General features: G+C 39.6%; 1 protein-coding gene across 1 annotated transcript in view; it reads left to right on the top strand.

The window, feature by feature from the left end:
- LOC105488903 (RAB5A, member RAS oncogene family) overlaps nucleotides 1-22,328 on the top strand; it is a 37,138-nt gene that overhangs the window by 12,551 nt on the left and 2,259 nt on the right. The window contains exons 3-5 of the mRNA XM_011753409.2: nucleotides 15,569-15,720; nucleotides 16,026-16,148; nucleotides 17,983-18,076. Coding sequence (XP_011751711.1) covers nucleotides 15,569-15,720; nucleotides 16,026-16,148; nucleotides 17,983-18,076 — 369 coding nt within the window. The remainder of the gene's footprint in view (nucleotides 1-15,568; nucleotides 15,721-16,025; nucleotides 16,149-17,982; nucleotides 18,077-22,328) is intronic.

Below are 22,328 nucleotides of genomic sequence, written 5' to 3'. Positions count from 1 at the left end.
ATGGGAAATTTTGGCAAACTGTTTCTCCCTTTTTTAGGTTATATACCATAATAACCTGACATTGCATATACATAATCTTGTTTATGAAGTATGCTGAGTAAATTTATGATAGGATAATATCATTTGGAGTTACATCAAGAGCCTTTTCAGCAAACCGCTTTGTGAAAGAGAATAAAGATGTGTAAGAGTAAGAAAAGAAACAAGAGTACTTCTAAAGGTTTTTGTTTGTTTGGTTTTGAGACAGGGTCTTGCTCTGTTACCCAGACTGGAGTGCAGTGGCATGATCGTGGCTCACTGCAGCCTCAACTTCTGGGCTCCAGCCATCCTCCCACGTCAGCCTCCTGAGTAGCTGAGACCACAGGCGTGTGTGCTCCTGGCCCCAGCTAATGATTTTTGTATTTTTGGTAGAGATGGCTAGTCTCTGTGTTTCCCAGGCTGGTCTCGAACTCCTGAGCTCAAACAATCAACCTGCATTAGCGTCGCAAAGTGCTGGGAGTACAGGCGTAAGGCACTTGTGCCAGGCCTCGTTTTTTGTTTTTTCATTCATTGGTTACCTTGATGTATATGTAAACTTTAGTTACTTAGTTACTAAATTCTTCAAGATGAAAAAGTTAAGTGTTAACTGAAGTCATATGTTAGACTTTGAAAATAAGAATGCACTACAAATCAGAATATCTGAAGTAAGTGTTGCTAAACAGCATTCATCCTTCTTTCGAGGAAAGGTAGAAGCAGGATGAAGAACCAGTTAGTTATTCATGGTTTTTTAAGCCTTAAGTGTTTACAGTAGTAGTAGTTGGATATTCTTTGGGTCCCAAATAAGAAGTGGGTAATCTTGATACGTGACTAGTCACTGCATAATTATCAGACACCTTCAGCTTTTCTCAGTCAAAAAACTGTTCTTTATCTTTGCATTAAACTAGAGCCAGAATGTGTTCCACTTAGTTACTATCATTTTTATTTGAGGTATAACATGAATAGAATTTTCTCCTCTATTGCATTCATATGTAATTTGTGAATTTTAGAAATGTGTGACTTCTAGGAAATAAAGGATAATTTAAAGATAGGATACTTAAAATAATTACTTGTTATGTGATACATTCCTAGAACTTAAACAGCTCTTTCGCAGGTTTCATCTGTACCTTGTCATGGCTATATGGGGAGGTACTAATTTTATAGACAAGGAAACTGAAGCAATAAAAGTTAAGTATATGCTTGAAGTTTTGCAACTAGGTGACATCTGGGATTAAAGACATCTTTCTGAAATGCCATTCATGTTCTGGAATGTACTGTGTATGTGTGTGTTTCTCCTTGCAAGAACCTCTCAGACTGTTAAATAATATGTAGTTTTTGACAGGTAGGGGCTTTCTTGCTATATATCACTTAAGGAAAATAATGTGAAAGTATTTTGAAAACAAAAGAATATAAGATGATAATTTAAATTGTCCATATTCCTAAATTATCACCATTTTCATTTTTATGCCATTATCATGTATGACACGCTATATTTTAACTGACTTTAATCAAATACATTAATTTGTTCATGTGAATCAAAATTCAAGAGGTTTATAAGGTTTACAGTGAAAAATCTCCCCCTCATCTTCTATCAAGCCCACTCCGTTCTTTTCCCCAAAGATGATGTTACTTTGTTATATATCCTTGCAAAGTTGCTGCTATACTCAAATCTATATATTCGTGTGTCCCTTTTTACAAAATTTGAAACATGTCAGACCTACTATAATCCCCTTTTTATTTTTCACTTTAATGCTGGTCTAGTTATCTATTGCTGAGACACAAATGACTCCAAATGTAGAGACTTAAAATTATTTTATCATCTCCATGGTTCTAGTGAGTGGGCTTAGTAGGTGTTTCTCACTCTGATCTTTCCCCTGCTTTTGCAGTTCATTATGGGGCAACAATCATCTCAACACATCTGGCAGTTGGTGCTGGCTGTTGGTTGGGACCTCAGATGGAGCTGTTAGTTAGAACACACCTACATGTAGTAGCCTTTTATGACGTTGCTCCAGAAGTCACATAGAAAGATAGCATCAGTTCTATTCTAGCCACAGGCCTGTACAGATTCAAGGGAAGAGTGTCAACATCACATTGTAAGAAGAATGTGGTATGGAGTGTCTTGTTGCAGCTACCTTAGAAAATACAATCTACTGGCCGGGCCGGGTGGCTCACACCTGTAATCCCAGCACTTTGGGAAGCTGAGGTGGGTGGATCACGAGGACAGGAGTTCGAGACCAGCCTGGCTAACATAGTGAAACCACTTCTCTACTAAAAATACAAAAATTAGCCGGGCATAGTGGTGCATGCCTGTAGTCCCAGCTACTTGGGAGGCTGAGGCAGGAGAATGGCTTGAACCTGGAAGGCGGAGGTTGTGGTGAGCCGAGATTGCGCTACTGCACTCCAGCCTGGGCAACAGAGCAAGAATCCATCTCAAAAAAAAAAAAAAAAAAATACTATCTACCATAAGACCTATCTATATCAAAAGAACATCCACATTTTTCTTGGCTGTAACAGTATTCCCTTGCATGTGTCATATTAGTAATAACAGTTCTCTAGTTTTAGATATGTACATTGTTATATCTTTGGCTATAATAGTACTGTGCTAAATAACAGTGAGCAGTAATTTCTCACATATTCTGAGAATATCTGGAGTATATATTTTTAGAGCCCATTGTGTTTACTTTCTCTTTTTTTTTTTTGAATCGGGGTATCACTTGCCCAGGCTGGTGTTCAGTGATGCTATCACAGCTTGCTGCAGCCTTGAACTCCTGGGCTCAAATGATATTCCCACTTCAGCCTCCCAAGTAGCTGGGACTACAGGTATGAACCAACACACTTGGCTGATTTTAAAATTTTGTAGAAAAGGGTTCTCATTATGTTGCCCAGGGTAGTCTCAAACTCCTGGCCTCAAGCCATCCTCCTACCTTCACCTCCCGAAGTGCTGGGATTAAAGGCGCGAGCCACCATGCCCAGGCTGTGTTTCGTTTTTCTGTGAACTATTCATAACCTCATGTTATTTCTGTATAGATTTCTTTGTAATAGTCACACTACTGCATTCCATTTGATTTATTAATTGTAATATTTCTCAGTACATCTATATTGTCACATTTTAGTATCTGGCAATCTCCTCTTTTTATTTTTTAACTGTTCCATTGTTGGGCATTTAATGTTTGCTTTTTTGTTTGCTGTTTTAGGTAATCACCTAATAGAGGGGATATCTTAGAATTTCACCCGCCCCGCCGACTTACTTTTGTAAGATCAATTTCTAGAGGTGATTATTACTGAACCCAAAGGAATTTTATCCTAATAAAATTGTTTTGTAGGATCAAAAGAATTCTAGTCTTCATCACTTTTTTAACCCTTAGAGATACACCCAATTTCTTTGAGAGTTGGCCTAGATAATTATATCCTAGGATTACAGATTTCCTCTGTTAATAGGAGTTTAAAGTTTTCCCTCTCAGTTCTCTCTCCTTTAGTCTTTTTTTTTCTATTATGTTGTAAAATTCTCAGATATCAGAACTTTTGTTTTTGTTTTGAGAGACAAGGTCTTCCTCTGTCACCCAGGCTGAAGTGCAGTGGCATGATTATGGCTCACTGCAGCCTCCACCCCCTGGGCTGAAATGATCCTCCCACCTCAGCCTCCCAAGTAGATGGTACTACATGTGCATGTGCCACCATGCCTGGCGAATTTATTTTTAAGATAGAGTCTTGCTATGTTGCCCAGGTTGGTCTTGAACTCCTGGCCTCAAGCGATCTTCCTGAGACAGGAATCCCAAAGTGATGGGATTATAGGTGTGAGCCACTGTGCTCAGCCAAATATTAGAACTTTTAAATTCATTTAATATATAAGCTTACTGCCAAGCATGAAAAAATCACTTTGAAGGCCAGTAATGTTTTAAAGGTCTAGAAGATTCTCTTGAGGGCTAGGAAGGATTATGTGCTAGGTTCTTGAACTAGGAGAAAAGGGAAGGAATCCTGGTATGCAAAATAGCTTGGGCACTATCCTTGCACATTTGACAAGTTTAGTGACATACTTTTGTTGAGTAAAGTATCTGTTGTCTATAGATAACATGTCTTTTGTAGATACTTATATATCTACCTACCTACCTATAGATCTACATGTCTATATCTCCCTTAAAGCTAAGCTAATTTTCTTAACCTTTTCTCTGTTGATATTTGTTTGGTAGCCTTTATCTGATTCTAGTTAATAACTCGTAACAACCTGTACCCTATCATTTTTTAAAAAATACCTTTTGTCTTTGTAATGTGTTCTTTCATTCTTCTTCCCAATTCAGCAGTTTTGGTACGTTCCTGTTACATAAATCTAATCTGGTGAGCAGAGATGTTCTTAGGGTTATGCCACTTGGTGAGGTAATCACAGGGTCTTAGCCCTGAAGGCGCTCACACTGACTTTATCAGTTTATTCTAGGGTGATCAGGTTTGGGGCACTAACTTAATACTAACAAACTCCTAAGATTAATTTTATTTTACTTATTTTTTTGAGACAGAGTCGCCCAGGCTAGTGTGGGCAGAGTGCAGTGGCGTGATCTTGGCTCACTGCAACCTCTGCCTCCCTGGTTCAAACGATTCTTGTGTCTCGGCCTCCTGAGTAGCCGTGACTACAGGCGCATGTCACCACGTCTGGGAAATTTTTCTATTTTTAGTAGAGACAAGGTTTCACCATGTTGGCCAGGCTGGTCTTGAACTACCTCAGATCCCACCTTGGCCTCCTAAAATGCTGGAATTACACAGACGGGAGCTACCATGCCTAGCCAAAACTCCTAAGATTAACTTACTTATTACCTACTTACTTACTTACTTACTTACTTTATTTATTTGAGACGGAGTCTCGCTGTGTCCCCTAGGCTGGAGTGCAGTGGTGTAATCTCTGCTCACTGCAACATCTGCCTCCTGTGTTCACCTGTCTCCGCCTCCCAGGTAGCTGGGATTACAGGTGCATGCTGCCACACCCGACTAATTTTTGTATTTTTAGTAGAGACGGGTTTCACCATGTTGGCCAGGCTGGTCTCAAACTCTTGACATCAAGTGATCCACCTGCCTTGGCCTCCCAGAGTGCTGGGATTACAGGTGTGAGCCACTGTGCCTGGCCCAAAGATTAATTTTCAAACAACGTGCATCAGTATGTTAGAAATACCTAGTGTTAGCTGGGTGTGGTGGTGCGTGCCTTGTAGTCCCACCTACTCCGGAGGCTGACTTGGGAGGATTGCTTGAGGCCAGGAGTTCAACGGCACACTGAACTATGATAGCACTGCTGCCCCAACCTGGATGACAGTGGGAGACCCTGTGTTAAAAGAAAGAAAGAAATTCCTAGGGCGACGATGTTCAGCTGGTGACATGTGGCTGACTGTCTTATGTACTGGTTAGTGGACTCCCTTAGAGTTGGGTGTCCCGTAAGGGTTGCTGTCAAGTTGTGATAGTAAAAAGCATTGACTTCTCAATATCCTTTACCCTAGACAGTGTTGGAGAAATACTGATTTTTATTCTTTACCTCACTCTTGACTTAATGCAGGATCTTCCCTGTGTATCATTAATATTCTTCAGGATTTTAAATCATTTCGCAACTATTACCTTTAGATGTTGCTCATAGATATTTATATTTGTTTCCTTCCTTTATTTATTTATATTTTGGGGCGGGGGCGGGGGTGGGGATGGGACGACAGGGTCTCAGTGTCACCCAGGCTCAGGTGATCCTCCTGCCTGAGCCGCAGACCTCTTACCCCCTACCCCCCGCCCAGTAACTGGGACTACAGGTGCACGCCACCACACCTGTTTTTGTATTTTTGTTAGTAGAGACGATTTCTCCATGTTGTCCAGGCTGGTCTCGAATTCCCGGGCTCAAGGGATGTGCCCGCCTGGTCCTCCCAAAGTGCTGGGACTACAGGTGTGAACCACTGCGCCTTACCCAGATTTCTTTTTTAAATTGTGGTAAAATATCCGTAACACAAAATTTACAATTTTAGCCATTTTTTAGTATACAGTTGAGTGGTATTAGGTACTTTTAGCATTGTTGTGTAACTATCCAAAACTATCTTCCCTAACTGAAACTCAGCACCCATTAAACAATAACTACCCCTTCCTCCCGTGTCTGGCAACCACCGTTCACCTTTTCTTTCTGACTCTAGCTACCTCACATAAGTAGAATTGTACAGTATTTGTACTTTCGTGACTTCCTTATTTCATTTAGCATAATGTCCTCAACATTCCATCCATGTTGTAAAGCATGTGCCAGAATTTCCTTCCTAAAACTTCTTAGGCTGGATAATATTCCATTGCATGTATATACTTCATCTTGTTTGTCCATCATTGGACACTTAGGTTGCTTTCATCTTTAGCTATTATGAATAATGTTGCTGTGAACATTGGTGTACAAATACTGTTTTAAGTTCCTGCTTTCACTACTTTTGGATATATTCCCATAAGTGGAATTGCCGGATCATATGGTGATTCTGTCTAATATTTTTGAGAAATATCTATACAGTTTTCCACACCAGCTGCAAAGCAGTTCCAGTTTTTCCACGTGATCACCCACACTTTACCTTTTTCTCTTGCTTTGATCATAGCCATTCTAATGGCAGTGAGGTGGTAATTTGTGGTTTTGACTTGCATATCTCTATTGATTGGTGATATTGAACATCTTTTCATGTGCTTATTAGACTTATTTATTTATTTTGGTTTTTTGAAACAGGGTCTCACTCTGTCACCCAGGCTGGAGTGCAGTAGCATGATCACAGCACACTGCAGCACATGAGCTCAGGTGATTCTTCCACCTGTACCTCCCAAGTAGTCTAGCGCATACCCTCGTGCCTGGCTCATTTTTAAATGTTTTATAGAGACAGAGTCTCACTATATTGCTCAGGCAGATCTTGAACTCCTGCTTAAGCAGTTCTATTATCTTGGCCTTCCAAAGTCCTGGGATTACAGTTGTGAGCCACTGTGCCCAGCTCTTATTGGTCATTTGTGTATATTCATTGGATAAATGTCTATTCTAGTCCTTTGTCCGTTTTCTTCTTTTGAGATGGAGTTTCAGTCTGCCGCCCAGGCTGGTGTGCCATGGCACCATCTTGACTTGCTGCAACCTCCATCTCCTGGGCACAAGGAATTCTTCTGCCTCAGCCTCCTGACTAGCTGGGATTACAGGCAACTGCCACCACGTCCGGCTGATTTTTTTTTTTTTTTTTTTTTTGAGACGGAGTCTCGCTGTGTCGCCCAGGCTGGAGTGCAGTGGCCGGATCTCAGCTCACTGCAAGCTCTGCCTCCCGGGTTTTTACGCCATTCTCCTGCCTCAGCCTCCCGAGTAGCCGGGACTACAGGCGCCCGCCACCTCGCCCGGCTAGTTTTTTGTATTTTTTTTTAGTAGAGACGGGGTTTCACCGTGTTAGCCAGGATGGTCTCGAACTCCTGACCTCGTGATCCGCCCGTCTCGGCCTCCCAAAGTGCTGGGATTACAGGCTTGAGCCACTGCGCCCGGCCGATTTTTGTATTTTTAATAGAGACAGGGTTTCATCATTTTGGCCAGGGTAATCTTGAACTCCTGACCTCAGGTGATCCACCCACTTCAGTCTCCCAAAGTGCTGAGATTACAGGCATGAGCCATTGCGCTTGGCCCTTTGTCCGTTTTCTAATCAGGTTTTTTGTTGTTGCTGAATTGTAGGAGTTCCTTATATTAATATATTCTAGCTTTCAATCCCTTATCAGATGCTCATTGATTTTTAAGAATGAATTCTAGATAAATTAGTATTTATAGATCACCTCTTAAGATGGATTAATTTTGGGAAGATTGCTCTCTTTCTATATGTTATCTACATAATAATTTCTTATTTTGTTAGGCTTTTGGAATATTTTCTTTTTGCGTTTACTCACAGTGTATATGCATTACTGTGCCCTATTTATTTCCCCCCCGGGTGCTGAGTAATACTTTGCCCGATTCTACTTTTATTTCTTTCTTTTCCTCACATTAATTGAAATGTAACTCTTCCCTAACTACACTCACGACTGTGGCTTCTGCAACGCATTCATTGGGTGCTTCCTGTATACACACACTTTTGTAGGAAATAAAAATGGCCTCAGTTTTTTTTCCCCCTGTTTTCAGCTATGTATTCTTCTCTATGTGTAATTTTATCATCTGAAGTTAGTGCTTATCTGAGAAAATCTGTTATGTTGGATTACTGCTATTAGTACTCATTTTCCCAGTGAACCAATTTCTGTCTTCACTGATAACTTTAGTACCTGATTCTAACAATCTCTAATTTGAATTTTTTTTATCACAAAGCCACATTCTATTTCTGAAAATTTGAACAAGACCCTTTCCCCTCTCTAGTCACTGCATCCTTTCCTTTTAGTTTTAATTGCTACTTAATACTTACTACGTATTTAGTTACTAGTATTTTTTTTTCACTTACACAGTTGGATTTTTTTTAAAGGTACTCAAATATGACAACCTATATTATTGTTTCTCTATACACATTTATTTACTACCAAAAATTGAAAAAAACAGCATATCGAAATTTCTTTACTGCAATTCACATCTTTGAAAACCAGAAAATCTGATTTATTATGCTGTAGCCAAACTACCCAGTGTTTTCTTTACATTCTTTCCCCACAAGTTACTTTACTTGTGATTCTTTCTTTTGAGACAGCCCGTCTCTGTCACCCAGGCTGGAGTGCAGTGGCACAGTCTCAGCTCAGTGCAACCTCTGCCTCCAGGATTTGAGATATTCTCATGCCCCAGCCTCCTGAGTAGGTGATACTACAGGCACGTGCCACCATGCCTAGCTAATTTTTGTATTTTTAATAGCCAGGGTTTCACTGTTTTGGCCAGACTGGTCTCAAGCTCCTGGCCTCAAGTGATCCTCCTGCCTCAGCCTCCCACAGTGTGCTGGGATTACAGGCGTGAGCCACTGCGCCCAGCCTTACTTCCAATTCTTGATGACGGATTTCGTTTCACTAACAAGGTTGTTTTTAATTATTAAATAGTTTTAAATTCTTTGAGCATAAAAGTTTGTTCTACCTACTGTCTTGAACTCCTGACCTCAAGTGATCCACCTGCCTTGGCCTCCCAAAGTGCTGGGATTACAGATGTGTGAGCCACAGTGCCTGCCCTATTTATATTTTTTCATTATGCTAATTTAGGAGATAAAAATTGTTTTTACTATGTGGATGATTTTGTTGACTACTGGTCTCCTTTTCCATTCTTTTTTTTTTTTTTTTTTTTTTTTTTGAGACGGAGTCTCGCTGTGTCTCCCAGGCTGGAGTGCAGTGGCGTGATCTTGGCTCACTGCAAGCTCCGCCTCCCGGGTTCACGCCATTCTCCTGCCTCAGCCTCCCAAGTAGCTGAGACTACAGGCGCCCGCCACCACGCCCGGCTAGTTTTTTGTATTTTTAGTAGAGACGGGGTTTCACCATGTTAGCCAGGATAGTCTCGATCTCCTGACCTCGTGATCCACCCGCCTCGGCCTCCCAAAGTGCTGGGATTACAGGCTTGAGCCCCCGCGCCCGGCCTCCTTTTCCATTCTTTTGTGAATTGTCTTTACACATTTATTCCTGAGGTTCTAAAATTTTTCTAAACATTTATAGTAACTTTCTACAGATTGAAAATACTAATCCCTTAGCATCCATTGTAGAAATTTTTCTCATTAGGTTTGCCCCTTTGTCATGGTAATGACACAAGTTTTGCAAACCTGAAGTCTCATATTTTTGTGTAATCAAATCTGTAGTCTTATATAGAATTTTGGTCAATTTTAATAAAGCAATTCTTCCCTGTCAGTTTTGATAAATAATAAGTTTGGGCTTGAAGTTGTATGGTTTCTCAGTTTTTGTATTTTTTCCCCTTTCTGTTTAATTCATGTAGAATCATTTTAGTTATGAGGTGGGGGTTACTTTGTTTTTCTTTTTTTTCTTGAGATGGAGTCTCACTCTGTCACCCCGGCTGGAGTGCAGGGGTGTGATCTTGGCTCACTACAACCTCTGCCTCCTGGGTTCAAGCAATTCTCCTGCCTCAGCCTCCTGAGTAGCTGGGATTACAGGCGCATGCCACCATGTTGGTCAGGCTGGCCTTGAACTCCTTCCTATGTGATCCACCCGCCTCAGCCTCCCAAAGTGCTGGGATTACAGGCATGAGCCACCATGCCCAGCTGGCCACTTTGTTTTTTAATTATTAATCTTTGGTTTTATGCCATCAATTTGGATACCCTTTCCCTCGCCCAGTGTGTTGTAATGTCTTCTCCTGGCTTACTGTTTGAGTCTTGCATATTATAATAGGCCTTTGGTATTTGCAGATTTGACATTTAAAGCTTCAGCTATTCTCACCTAATTCCAAGGTCTGTGATAAAGTAATTTGTAGTTTTGCTGAGGCTGAAATGTTACTTGCTTGCTGCCAGGCTTGCAAGTAGGAACTGATCACGTAGCTCAGAGGGAGCCTATCAGACAGGCCAGCACCCACATCTCAACGCAGCTTTGTTTTTCTCTACTTGTCATCGCGTACACAGTAACTCTCGAAGTGATAAAAGCTGTTTCTTTGTGAAATATGGGCCCGAAAAGAAAACCAACTACTAGTGCTGGTGATGGAAGTGAAGAGAAAATGAAGCGGTCTAAGAGTGATGGTTCTTAGCCAGAAAATAGACGTTTTGGATAAATTAAAGTGGTTTTACAGATTCAGGTAAGTTTGTGGTTGGTTCATGTTGCTACTGTATTGATGTAGTAATTTAACTTTTCAGTGGCACAATTCGTTTACATAACTTTATAAATTACTAGTAATGTATTTTTAGGAGCACTAAGGATTTGAAGATGTCACCTAAATGTCAGTTACACTTCACCGAGTTTTACAGGGGAAATTAAACACTGTAGTGGAATTTGGCCAGGTGTGGTGGCTCATGCCTGTAATCCCAGCACTTTGGGAGGCCAAGGTGGGTGCATCACCGGAGGTCAGGGGTTTGAGACCAGTCTGGCCAACATGGTGAAACCCCCATCTCTACTAAAAATACAAAAATTAGCCGGGCGTGGTGGCGGCCGCCTGTAATCCCAGCTACTTGGAAGGCTGAGGCAGGAGAATCACTCCAACCCAGGAAGCAGAGGTTTCAGTGAGCCGAGATCGCGCCATTGCACTCCAGCCTGGGCGACAAGAGCAAAACTCCATCTCAGAAAAAAACAACACTATAGTAGTATTTTAAAACTTTAGGACTTTGGGAAATCATGAACGTCTTGGGATGTATTATGTATATAAGAGTTTGTTATACTGGCCTACACTATTCCAGTAATATTTCTGTTCATGTAGTACTGCAGCACTTTTCATTTTTTTAAGTATATTATAAAACTGATTTTACCTGGCCTCTAATGTTGGTCTTTTTCTCCCCCAAAATTATGCTTTATCATACCACATGAACAATAGTACAGTGGTGGTGGTGGCGGTGGTTGTTTTGAGACGGAGTTACACTCTCGTTGCCCAGGCTGGAGTACAATGGCACAATCTCGGCTCACTGCAACCTCTGCCTTCCGAGTTCAAGTGATTCTCCTGCCTTAGCCTTCCAGGTGGCTGGGGTTACAGGCATGTGGCACCATGCCTGGCTAATTTTTTTGTGTTTTTAGTAGAGACAAGGTTTTGCCGTATTGGTCAGGCTGGTCTCAAACTCCTGACCTCAGGTGGTCCACCTGCCTTGGCATCCCAAAGTGCTGGGATTACAGGCAGAAGCCACCGTACCCGGCCCAGTACAGTGTTATCAAGTGAAAAATATCTTGATGATGTTTTTGAGGTTGTGTTACAACTTGAGTAGAGAGACCTTGTGAAATGTCTGTTTTTTCACATTTGGGAGCTGCCTCTGTCTACATTCAAATGTTATCTGAAGTACCCTTTAAATGGTTCCATGTATCTTTTTGAACTTCCTCCTTTTGGTAGACATTTTTGAACATCTGTATGAACAAGGATTTATATTAGATGCTGGTACAGAGAAGAACTACTACAGGTTGAGCATCCCTAATCTGAAGTCTGAAATGCTCCCCAGCTCTTCAAGCATCAATATGATGTCACAAGTGAACAGTTTCACACTTAACACCTTTGCTTTCTGATGAGTCAGTGTACATAAACTTGGTTTAATGCACAAAATTATTTTAGCTTCAGGCTGTGTGTACGAGCTTTATGTGAAACAAATGAATTTCATGTTTTGACTTGGATCCCTTCCCAAAAATATCTCATTATGCAAATACTACAAAATCTTTAAAAATCCAAAACACTTCTGGTTCCAAGCATTTCATGTAAGGGGTACTTAACCTGTGGTCATTGCCCAAGTAACTCTCAATCAAGGAGAAGAAAAGATATAAACCAATGATTATAAAAGATGTGAAATGTTTCTACACAGAGAACTCTGGGAGCACAGATGTAGGAGATGTTAACTAGGGTGGAATGAAGGAAGGTTTCTAAGCAGAGTTGAGGAATGAATTGATTATCTTTGTTAATCTGAGTGGGATCCATTCCTGTTCCAGCATGGTTTCCCCTGGTTTTGTTCCTAGATTTAGAAATAATGCCCTGGTTTGCTATAAGGAAGAATCTTAACGTGTTTATTAGGAATGGATATTGACTCAAATGCCTTTTTGTAATTTGTTTAAAAGGATTTTCTTCATTAACCTGTTATTGTAATAGTTTTGTATTTCTGAAAGAATGTACTTGGTCATGGGCCTTTGTTTGTCTTAATGTATTTGTTGCAATTTCTTTGTATTTGGCATTTTTGTACATGTATGGTGGCCTCTTGTGGTATCTTTAACTGGCTTGAGAATTGGATCGTATTTTCTCTAAGGCAATATCTCTAATACACTTGGCCCTCTGAATCTGTGAGTTCCGCATTTATAAATGCAACCAACTGCAGCTTGAAAATATTAAGGGGGAAAAAATTACTTAGCTCCAAAAAGCAAAAATTAAATTTGCCACACACTTAATACTGTGTTGAATCTAGTGGATGACGTGATGCACAGGCATTGTATTACCTAATACAATGTAATCTAGAGATGCTTTAAAGTACAAAGTAATCTAGAGATGCTTTAAAGTACACAGGAGGCTGTGCTTAGGTTATATGCACATACTTTGCAATTTTGTATCTGGGACTTGAGCGTCCTCAGATTTGGTTACCTGTTGGGGATTCTAGAGACCAGTCCTTCATGATAGATGGGAAAGTTCTGGAAACAGTCCTCCACAGATACTGAGGGACGACTCTAGTTATTTCCCTGAGCCTGAAGTTTGCTTATGGATGTATAAATGAATGTTTTTACTACTAGTATACTTTGTGAATCATAGTATGTCTAAAAAATAAAACAGTCTATGCACATTTTAATCCCCCTTTTTTTTTTTTTTTTTGCAAGTCTGCATCAAACTATACTTGGAAAAAGGCTTGTGTATTGTGATTTATTTTCCTCTTTTCCTTTTTGATAAGAGTACTGTCTTAGGGAGTTAATTTTAGTTTAAAAACATGTTTTGATCCTACAGGAGAACCTCTCATGACCTTGAAAAAGTGACATAGTGCTCTCTGGATATCCTTTACCATAAATACAGCATTTTAGAAAATGGATAATTCTGCTAATTGTTGGTTTAAAAAAAAAGTTTGAACTGGATTAGAATATATTTTACAATATGATTAGTGAGAATTCATAAAACTATCAATTAGAATCTAAGTCAAAATGAAGATGTTTACAGTATTGTTTGCAAAATTCAGAAGATTTTAGTTGTCGATACTAAAGCCAGCAACCAGTTAACCTAAAAGAGCATAAAAAAAAAGTTATGGCTAACATAAAAGAGATACATCTCGTTAGACTTGGTTTCTTTAGCACATTTGATACTGGTTAGTACATCTCTATCGACATCACTAGATAAACTGCTGTAATTTAGAGAAATGTATCATAATTCCTTTGCATAATATTTAGAAAGGTGTAATTCAAGTGCATACCAATTTGGAAATAGGGTTTGAATATCACACCTTGAGCTAAACGTAGAAGGAAGGGAGGAGCATACCAATTTACAGTGAATGATAGAGCAGCAGCAGCGGGCGGTCTAATGGCTGTGTGTGGGTCTTTTAATTTTAACAATATTGTATCATTTTATAATGCTACGTTCTTTTTTTTTTTGAGACGGAGTCTCTGTTGCCAGGCTGGAGTGCAGTGGCGCGGTATCAGCTCACTGCAACCTCTGCCTCGTGGATTCAAGCGACTCTTCTGCCTCAGCCTCCCGAGTAACTGGAACCACAGGCAGGCACCACCATGTCGAGCTAATTTTTGTATTTTTAGTAGAGACAAGGGTTCACCATGTTGGCCAGAATAGTCTTGATCTCCTGACCTCGTGATCCGCCCGCGTCAGCTTCCCAAAGTGCTGGAATTACTGGCATGAGCCACCATGCCCAGCTTGTGATGCTGCTTTCTTAGTGTTAAAATTAGAATCAGGAAAAGTACAGATCCGAAAAATTCTTACGGCAGGGAATGAAAGGTAGGAGCAAATATTGAATCAACTGAACAAATTAAATCTAGGTTAAGGTAATAATGACTACCACAATTAAAGTGTCACAATGTTTTAAAAAATAATATAACAAAAGGCCGGGTACAGGGGCTCATACCTATAATCTCATTACTTTTGGGAGGCACTGCAGTCTGGGCGATAGAGTGAGACTGTGTCTCAGGGAAAAAAAAAAACATATATAACAAGAAATACTAACTTGGTGGTAATGGACTGGGACTAAATTGCCAGAGTGTGCCAATAAAATCTAGTAAAATGGAACAGGACGTGGTGTTGGCAATGTAGATGGTACTTTTAAGCACACTGGGTTTCCTGCGACTTCCATTTTTTGAGACTATCATTGCATTTCTTTAATTGTAGAGCAGTTTTGAAATGTAGTCTTTGCTGGGCTCGGTGGCTCACGCCTGTCATCCCAGCACTTTGGAAGACCAAGGTGGGCGGATCACCTGAGATCAGGAGTTCGAGACCAGCCTGGCCAACATGGTGAAACCCCGTCTCTACTAAAAGTACAAAAATTAGCCAGGTGTGGTGGTACGTGCCTATAGTCCCAGCTACTCAGGAGGCTGAGGCAGGAGGATTGCTTGAACCTGGAGGCGGAGGTTGCAGTGAGTTGAGATCACGCCCCTGCACTGTAGCCTGAGTGACAGAATGAGAGTCTTGTCTCAAAAAAAAAAGAAGGAAAAGAAATGTAGTCTTAAGCTTATTTAGTATTATAACAAGCTTTTCTAAGATTTCTAAGATGCAGAAATTTTTCAATCTGTGATTTCACTACAAAGGCCCTATATGTAAGCATACATGTAAATAGCTTAAAAGCACAGCTTTGCCAGTATTTAAAAGCTGTTATCAATTGTGGGTATGCAATCTGTCAAGTTTCTAGGTGTTTCCTTTTTTTTTTTTTAACCCTCATTTATTGCTTTTAACTGACACATAATAGGTGTACATATGTATGGGGTTCGGTGTAACATTTTGATACATGTATACAAGCAGGTGTTTTCTATATTATGAAAACATTTGGAGAAAAATGATTAACTTATTGCAGTCCTTTTCTTTCAGCTGCTTTTCTAACCCAAACTGTATGTCTTGATGACACTACAGTAAAGTTTGAAATATGGGATACAGCTGGTCAAGAACGATACCATAGCCTAGCACCAATGTACTACAGAGGAGCACAAGCAGCCATAGTTGTATATGATATCACAAATGAGGTAAGTATGGATGCATTGCACAGTGAAATTAATTTGAGTACCCACTTTTGGTATTCAGAATTTTGATTAAATATTTTGGAAAATCTTTTTTTGATAGTCAATCTTGACCTTTCTGCTGAAGCTTTTGTGAATTAGAAAATCTGGTTTAAAAAAAATAAAATGAAAATGTCTCATAATACAGTAGTCCTAAGAATTTCTTTCCCACACTCACTGTGGACAGTCTTTTAAAAAAAGCCTTGTATCACAAAGATGCTTCCTAACCATTTTTTGAGCCTATGCCCAATAGCTGTTTCTTTGTTTAACAGGAGTCCTTTGCAAGAGCAAAAAATTGGGTTAAAGAACTTCAGAGGCAAGCAAGTCCTAACATTGTAATAGCTTTATCAGGAAACAAGGCCGACCTAGCAAATAAAAGAGCAGTAGATTTCCAGGTATGTTAAATTTAACTTTCACTTGAAAGTCCCTTTTTTTCCTGTAAGCTTTTATTTTGTGTCAACACTTGAGTTAGTTGTAATGTTAAAACCATGCAAGTAATAGAAAAGACTGATTTTTAAAACAAATACAAAATACTACATATAATAAAATGTTTCTGATAAACCTAAATTTTCAAATAGATTACTGGAATATAAAAACTGATCAAAAGATTTTGTAGACTTAAACAATAAAGGCCGGGTGTAGTGGCTCACGCCTGTGATCCTAGCACTTTGGGAGGCCAAGGCAGGTGGATCACCTGAAGTTGCGAGTTCGAGACCAACCTGACCAACTTGGAGAGAAACCCTGTCTCTACTAAAAATACAAAAGTAGACAGGTGTGGTGGTGCATGCCTGTAATCCCAGCTTCTTGGGAGGCTGAGGCAGAAGAATTGCTTGAACCTGGGAGGCGGAGGTTGTGGTGAGCTGAGATCACACCATTGCACTCCAACCTGGGCAACAAGAGCGAAACTCCGTCTCAAAAAAAAAAGAGAGAAACAGTAAAAGTAGTCATTGTTCACAGTGCACAAAGTGATTGTACCCTGCCCTAATTCCTCCATCCCACACATACTTTATGTCCTAACCCTCTTCTACTTATCTGCAAGTATGTGTAAGCACGTGTGTGTACCCACATATGTCCATACGCAAACACTCATGTGGTTGTTCTTAAAGCGGCATTCAAAAATAAAGGCTCTGCCAGTCGGTATCCAGAGTTGGAAAATAATAAGCTAAAAACTAATAATTTTTAAAAAATTTTAAGGCTAAAAAAAATCCAGTTTGTGTCTTACGGTTGCTAATTCAGAATGTTTGCTGCTGCAAAATAGAGCAAGTGCAATCACTTAAAAACAAAGCAAGTCCTCTACTTCGACATTCTTTTTAAAACTGCCTGTTCTCTTGCTCTTTGGCTTCTCTACTAGAAGGGTGGTTGAGGCTATTATGTATATATCAGTGATGAAATAGTTTTCTGTTTTGATGACTGTAGATGGAATACATGTATTCTTCCACCATTAGGTATTAAGCTGGGTATGTTACACTTGTAATTTTATTTAATTCTTAGGAAAATGATGTGAGATGCAGTATCATCCATTACTGTTTCCAAAATTCTTGCCTCCCCAGCACTAGAGTGGCAGAGAAAATACTTAAGTTACAGTCAGAAGTGGCCCTGTCACATAACAGTTCAAAGGAGCCTCAGTTGTTTCTTTGTCCAATGGGAAAGATCATTGGTTACCCCTCATAACAGCTATGAGGATGAAAAGTAATAATATATGTAAAATGTAAAAGCATGACAAAAATGTAGGGCAGTAATGTAATTTTCAAAGGAATGATTCATGATATATTCAAGACTATAATGTTACTGTAGAGGTCACTGAAAATTAAATATGAGGGTGTCATTTAGTAGTTGAAGCCAGTGTTAGATATTTGGTTTCCCTTTGTCTTCATTGCAGATAATAAGTGTAAATAAAAATTTCCATTGAGATCAAAGAGAGTTTTATTTAGAATAAGATAATTCTCCCCCATCTCTGGAACTCAGTATTTGAAAGCAGATTTAATGTAAGAACAGATTAATCAAGGTGGGATAATGCAAGAATTTCAGACCAAAAAGGAAATAGTCCTTTATAAAATTTTCTTGCACAGTGCTCTTACCTCTGTTGTAGCTATTACATAGTTGTTGATTATAGATGATTATAGGAATCAGGTTGGAGCAGTAATAAGTAAGTCTCCTTTTCTATAACAAGTTTAAAGCAGATACAGCATATTTCCAAGAGATATATCTCATTTTTTGTTCTATAAACAGGAAGCACAGTCCTATGCAGATGACAATAGTTTATTATTCATGGAGACATCAGCTAAAACATCAATGAATGTAAATGAAATATTCATGGCAATAGGTAAGATTAATATCTCTTTTAAAATGATCAGTATAAGCAAAACAAGCATGAAGCATATTTGATTTGACTCTCTTTTTTAAAAAAGTATTGGGGGTGAGTGTGTGTGTATGTTTGTGTGTGTGTGAGAGAGAGAGAGAGAGATATTATACCACTTTTCTAATTCCCTTCCACAAAGCAATACTTTGTTGGTAATATTGTTAAATTTGAAAGATAATTACCTATTAGGTTGTAATACTGTCAGTTTAGGCAAGCTTCTTCAAGGTGAGTTAAGCCTTAACCTTAACCTGATAGTTCAAATAGATAAATTTTGCAAAGGTTTCGCTGGGAGATTTGGATAAATATGTTTTTTTATTAGGCTATACATTTTAAAAGTCAAATTATTGGTAAGTATAACTCAGAAGAACATGACACATAAGTATACAGATTGACAAATTATTTTAATGTAAACATGAGGAAGACGATTTCAGAGCATAGAGGCATAAGGAGAAAAAAAAGAAAACAAAACAACATCCATACTTTATATTTGATCTTACACAGTGTTCTTGTCATTGCTTTAAGGTTTTTTTTCCCCAGAGACAGAGTCTCACTCTGTCGCCCAGGCTGGAGTGCAGTGGCGCCATCTTTGTTCACTGCAAGCCCCACCTCCCGGATTCACGCCATTCTCCTGCCTCAGCCTCCCGAGTAGCTGGGACTACAGACGCCCGCCACCATGTCTGGCTGATTTTTTTGTATTTTTAGTAGAGATGGGGTTTCACCGTGTTAGCCAGGATGGTCTCGATCTCCTGACCTTGTGATCCACCCACCTCGGCCTCCCAGAGTGCTGAGATTACAGGCTTGAGCCCCCGCGCTTAGCCCTGAGGTGCTTTTAACCGATGGTAATTGCCGTTTCAGTTTTTGATTATAGGTAACGAAGTTGGAGTAGTATTATAAGCCTCTTTTCTATAACAAAAATAAAGGTTGGTTTAGTTTTTTGGTTTTAGATTTTATTTTATTTTATTTTTTTAAGCCTTTCCTCTTTTCAATGGTTTTAATGTATAGATTCTACCTGAAGGGTATGTTTTGGTGGTTCTCAAAGTTTGCCATCTGTGGTTTTCATGTGCCCTGCACTCTTCTCATCCCACAACACCTTTTATTTTACAGCACTGATTCTTAACTGGGGTGTTCACAGTCCTTACTTACACACTCCAAGTAAGAAATACTCTTAAATTGAACTCATATAAATAAACAGTTAATAGCTGAATCAGAGAATAATGAAAACCCAGTAAAAGTTGCAAGTATTTTTATTGTTTTTTACTAGGTGACAGAGTTTAATGGTACTTCATTTGAAATGGGAAAAAACTTGCCTGTTTCTCATGTAAAATGTTTTCCTGAAAAACTCAAGTTTGCAGTTTGCTAGGGAAATACTGGCACAGTTGCGAAGGGTTGTGTGATAATATACTCATTTTACAAATGTGACAGATTACACCCAGAATCACATCTGAAAAGTTAGAGGAAACAATGAGATAATAGGTCTTTCAAATCAGCCTGCACTTTTAAACCTTTCTCACAGTATTTAAACTCTACCAGATGGACTTCAGTTTGTACCTTTTTATTCAAACATGCTAAGAAAGTCATTTTTCGAGTTAGAAAGCAGCCTACATATTTTAGCTTTTTGTTTTTTTCTGAAATTAGAATGTTTCCCTTCTTAAAACCTATGTGTAAATGGAATTATGGCCTTTCCATTTCCTTCACTAGATTAGTAATTTTTTTCTTTTATATAATTTTTTTGTTATGAAGGAATACTTTGATTAGTGACTTAAATCACACAGGGCACTCATAACAACTGTAATCAATGCAGGGACTAAAAAGTTTCTCATTCTGGTTTACTTCCTTCAGCCTCCTAATCTCACTCACATCTGATTTAAACACTTAGGGAAGCATGCTAAATAGGGAGACATGATGGATTGCTCAATCCGGAACCTAAGTTGTTATTATATACAGTATATAATGCTGTTTTGTGTCCTAGGTACCAGCGTTCAGCATCTCTGGGGCTTTGCTTGTAAATACATTTTACTGGAGATATACCATTATAATACCATTTATGCTACCAGCCTAGACCCAGTCCCAGAGAAGTGGCCCAATGGAAGTCTTTCTTTCCGAGCTTCAGTGCTCCTGGCTCCCAAATGCATTGCACAACCCAGCATCTAGGATTCTAAAAATGATTGATGCTGATGTAGAATGGAATGTGTAGAACAAATAAAGTATAAAAGGTCCACAATGCAACTAGGCAATCAGATCTCGAAGCAGAGTATATTCAATTTCTGAGTAACCTGAGTCAAAGCTATGGTAAAGTTAGAGTCTTACCATAGTAGTCTGTCCCCAAGATTGATAGAGATCAGTGTGTGCAGCCACTCTTAAAATCAGTACTCTTAGACATGTTTAATATTCTGCTTCCCCTCAAAAAATGAATTTAGCACATTAAGGGTCTTACGAATTAAAACAAACTACAGCAATCTCCAACTTTACAGTGGTTTGACTTACAATTTTATAACTTACTGATGGTGTGAAGTGACATGCATTTAGTACATTCTCAGCTTACTATGAGGTTACATAGAGAAACCCATCATAAATTTCAAATACCATACATGAGGTCGGGTGCGGTGGCTCATGCCTGTAGTCACAGCACTTTGGGAGGCCAAGGCGGGCAGATCACTTGAGGTCAGGAGTTGGTTAGGAAATGAGCCTGGCCAACATGTCGAAACCCCCGTCTCTACTAAAAATAGAAAAATTAGCAGGGCGTGGTGGTATGCGCCTGTAGTCCCAGCTACTTGGGAAGCTGAGGCAGGAGAATTGCTTGAACCCAGGAGGCAGAGGTTGTAGTGAGCTGAGATCATGCCACTCATGCCACTGCACTCCAGCCTGGGTGACAGAGTGAGACTCTGCCTCAAAAAAAAAAAAAATCATAAATCAAAAACATACAAATTAGGATGGATATATCAGGATGTAGCCCCATCGTAAGTCAAGGAGCATCTGTATATCCAGCAGGTACTTTTTTTAATCAGTGGGAACACTCCAGAGAACAACCACTCGCTGTATAGAGCTTGGCAGAGGTAAAGTCGTAACTGCTGGTTGAGTGTGTTGTCTGAATCTGACAAGCCAGACTCCTCTGACTCAAATAAAGTTAGGAAATAGTTTTTGGAGATGAGGTCTTCAGGATAATTCTATTTGGATTAGGTATAGCTACTGGTCAGTCAGATTAGGATTCATCAGCCTATAAAAGGAGAAAATGAGGTTGGTTGCAGTGGCTCACTCCTGTAATCCCAGTACTTTGAGAGGCCACGGTGGAATGATCTTCAAGGCCAGGAGTTCTAGACCAGCCTGGGCAACAGAGCAAGACCCAGTCTCTACAAAACAAACAAACAAATTTTTAAAAAAAGGCATGGTGGTGCATACCCTGTAGTCTTAGCTACTTGGGAGGCTGAGGTGGGAGGATCTTTTGAGCCCAGGAGTTCAAGGTTTCAGTGAGCTATGATTGTTGCACCACACTCCAGCTTGGGCTACAGAGGGAGACCTTGTCTCCAAAATGAAAAGAAGTATGGCTGCAGGCTACATTCAAACTAAGATCACAACAAAGTGTTGAGTATGTCTGAATGTATGTGGATATGTTTGTGTCTTAAGTGTATTTCCACTAGCATGCTAAGGTATGTTTGTGTGTTCGTATATTTCCTCCAGTATGCTAAGTTTTGACACATGCAGGCATCTAACTTGGGTCTTATCTGTCCTTTGCCCAAAGCATAGATTGTAATTGTTCATTCTCAAAAATCCAACTCTTACCTATTTCCCCTTTATTTCAAGGCAGCTGATGGTTACTCTGCAAGGTGTAAGTTTCTCTTTTAAAAACTAAGAGGTCGAGCATGGTGGCTCATACTTGCAGTCTCAGCACGTGGAAGTCTGAGGCGGAAGGATTCCTTGAGCCCAAGAGTTCAAGACCAGCCTAGGCAACAAAGTGAGACCCCATCTCACTTTGGAACTCAGGGCTGCAGTGAGCCATGATCACACCACTGCGCTTCATCCTGGGTGACAGAGTGAGACCTGTCTCTTAAAAAAAAAGAGAGTGTGAGAGAGAAAATGTATATAGATGTTTTAAGGCCAAAGGCTGTGGAAGCCAGGAAGGAAATAGTAGATATGATCTATCATAATTCGGGGTGATAATTAGTTGCACAATAGAGGACAAGTTTTGTTGAGGTGATGATTACAATGGTATTTGTTTCTA

This window comes from Macaca nemestrina, chromosome 2 (genome assembly GCF_043159975.1).
Source record: "Macaca nemestrina isolate mMacNem1 chromosome 2, mMacNem.hap1, whole genome shotgun sequence".
In the NCBI taxonomy this organism is placed as follows: Eukaryota; Metazoa; Chordata; class Mammalia; order Primates; family Cercopithecidae; genus Macaca; species Macaca nemestrina.
Note: the sequence above shows the minus strand (reverse complement) of the source record. Positions and strands in the feature narration are given on the sequence as shown.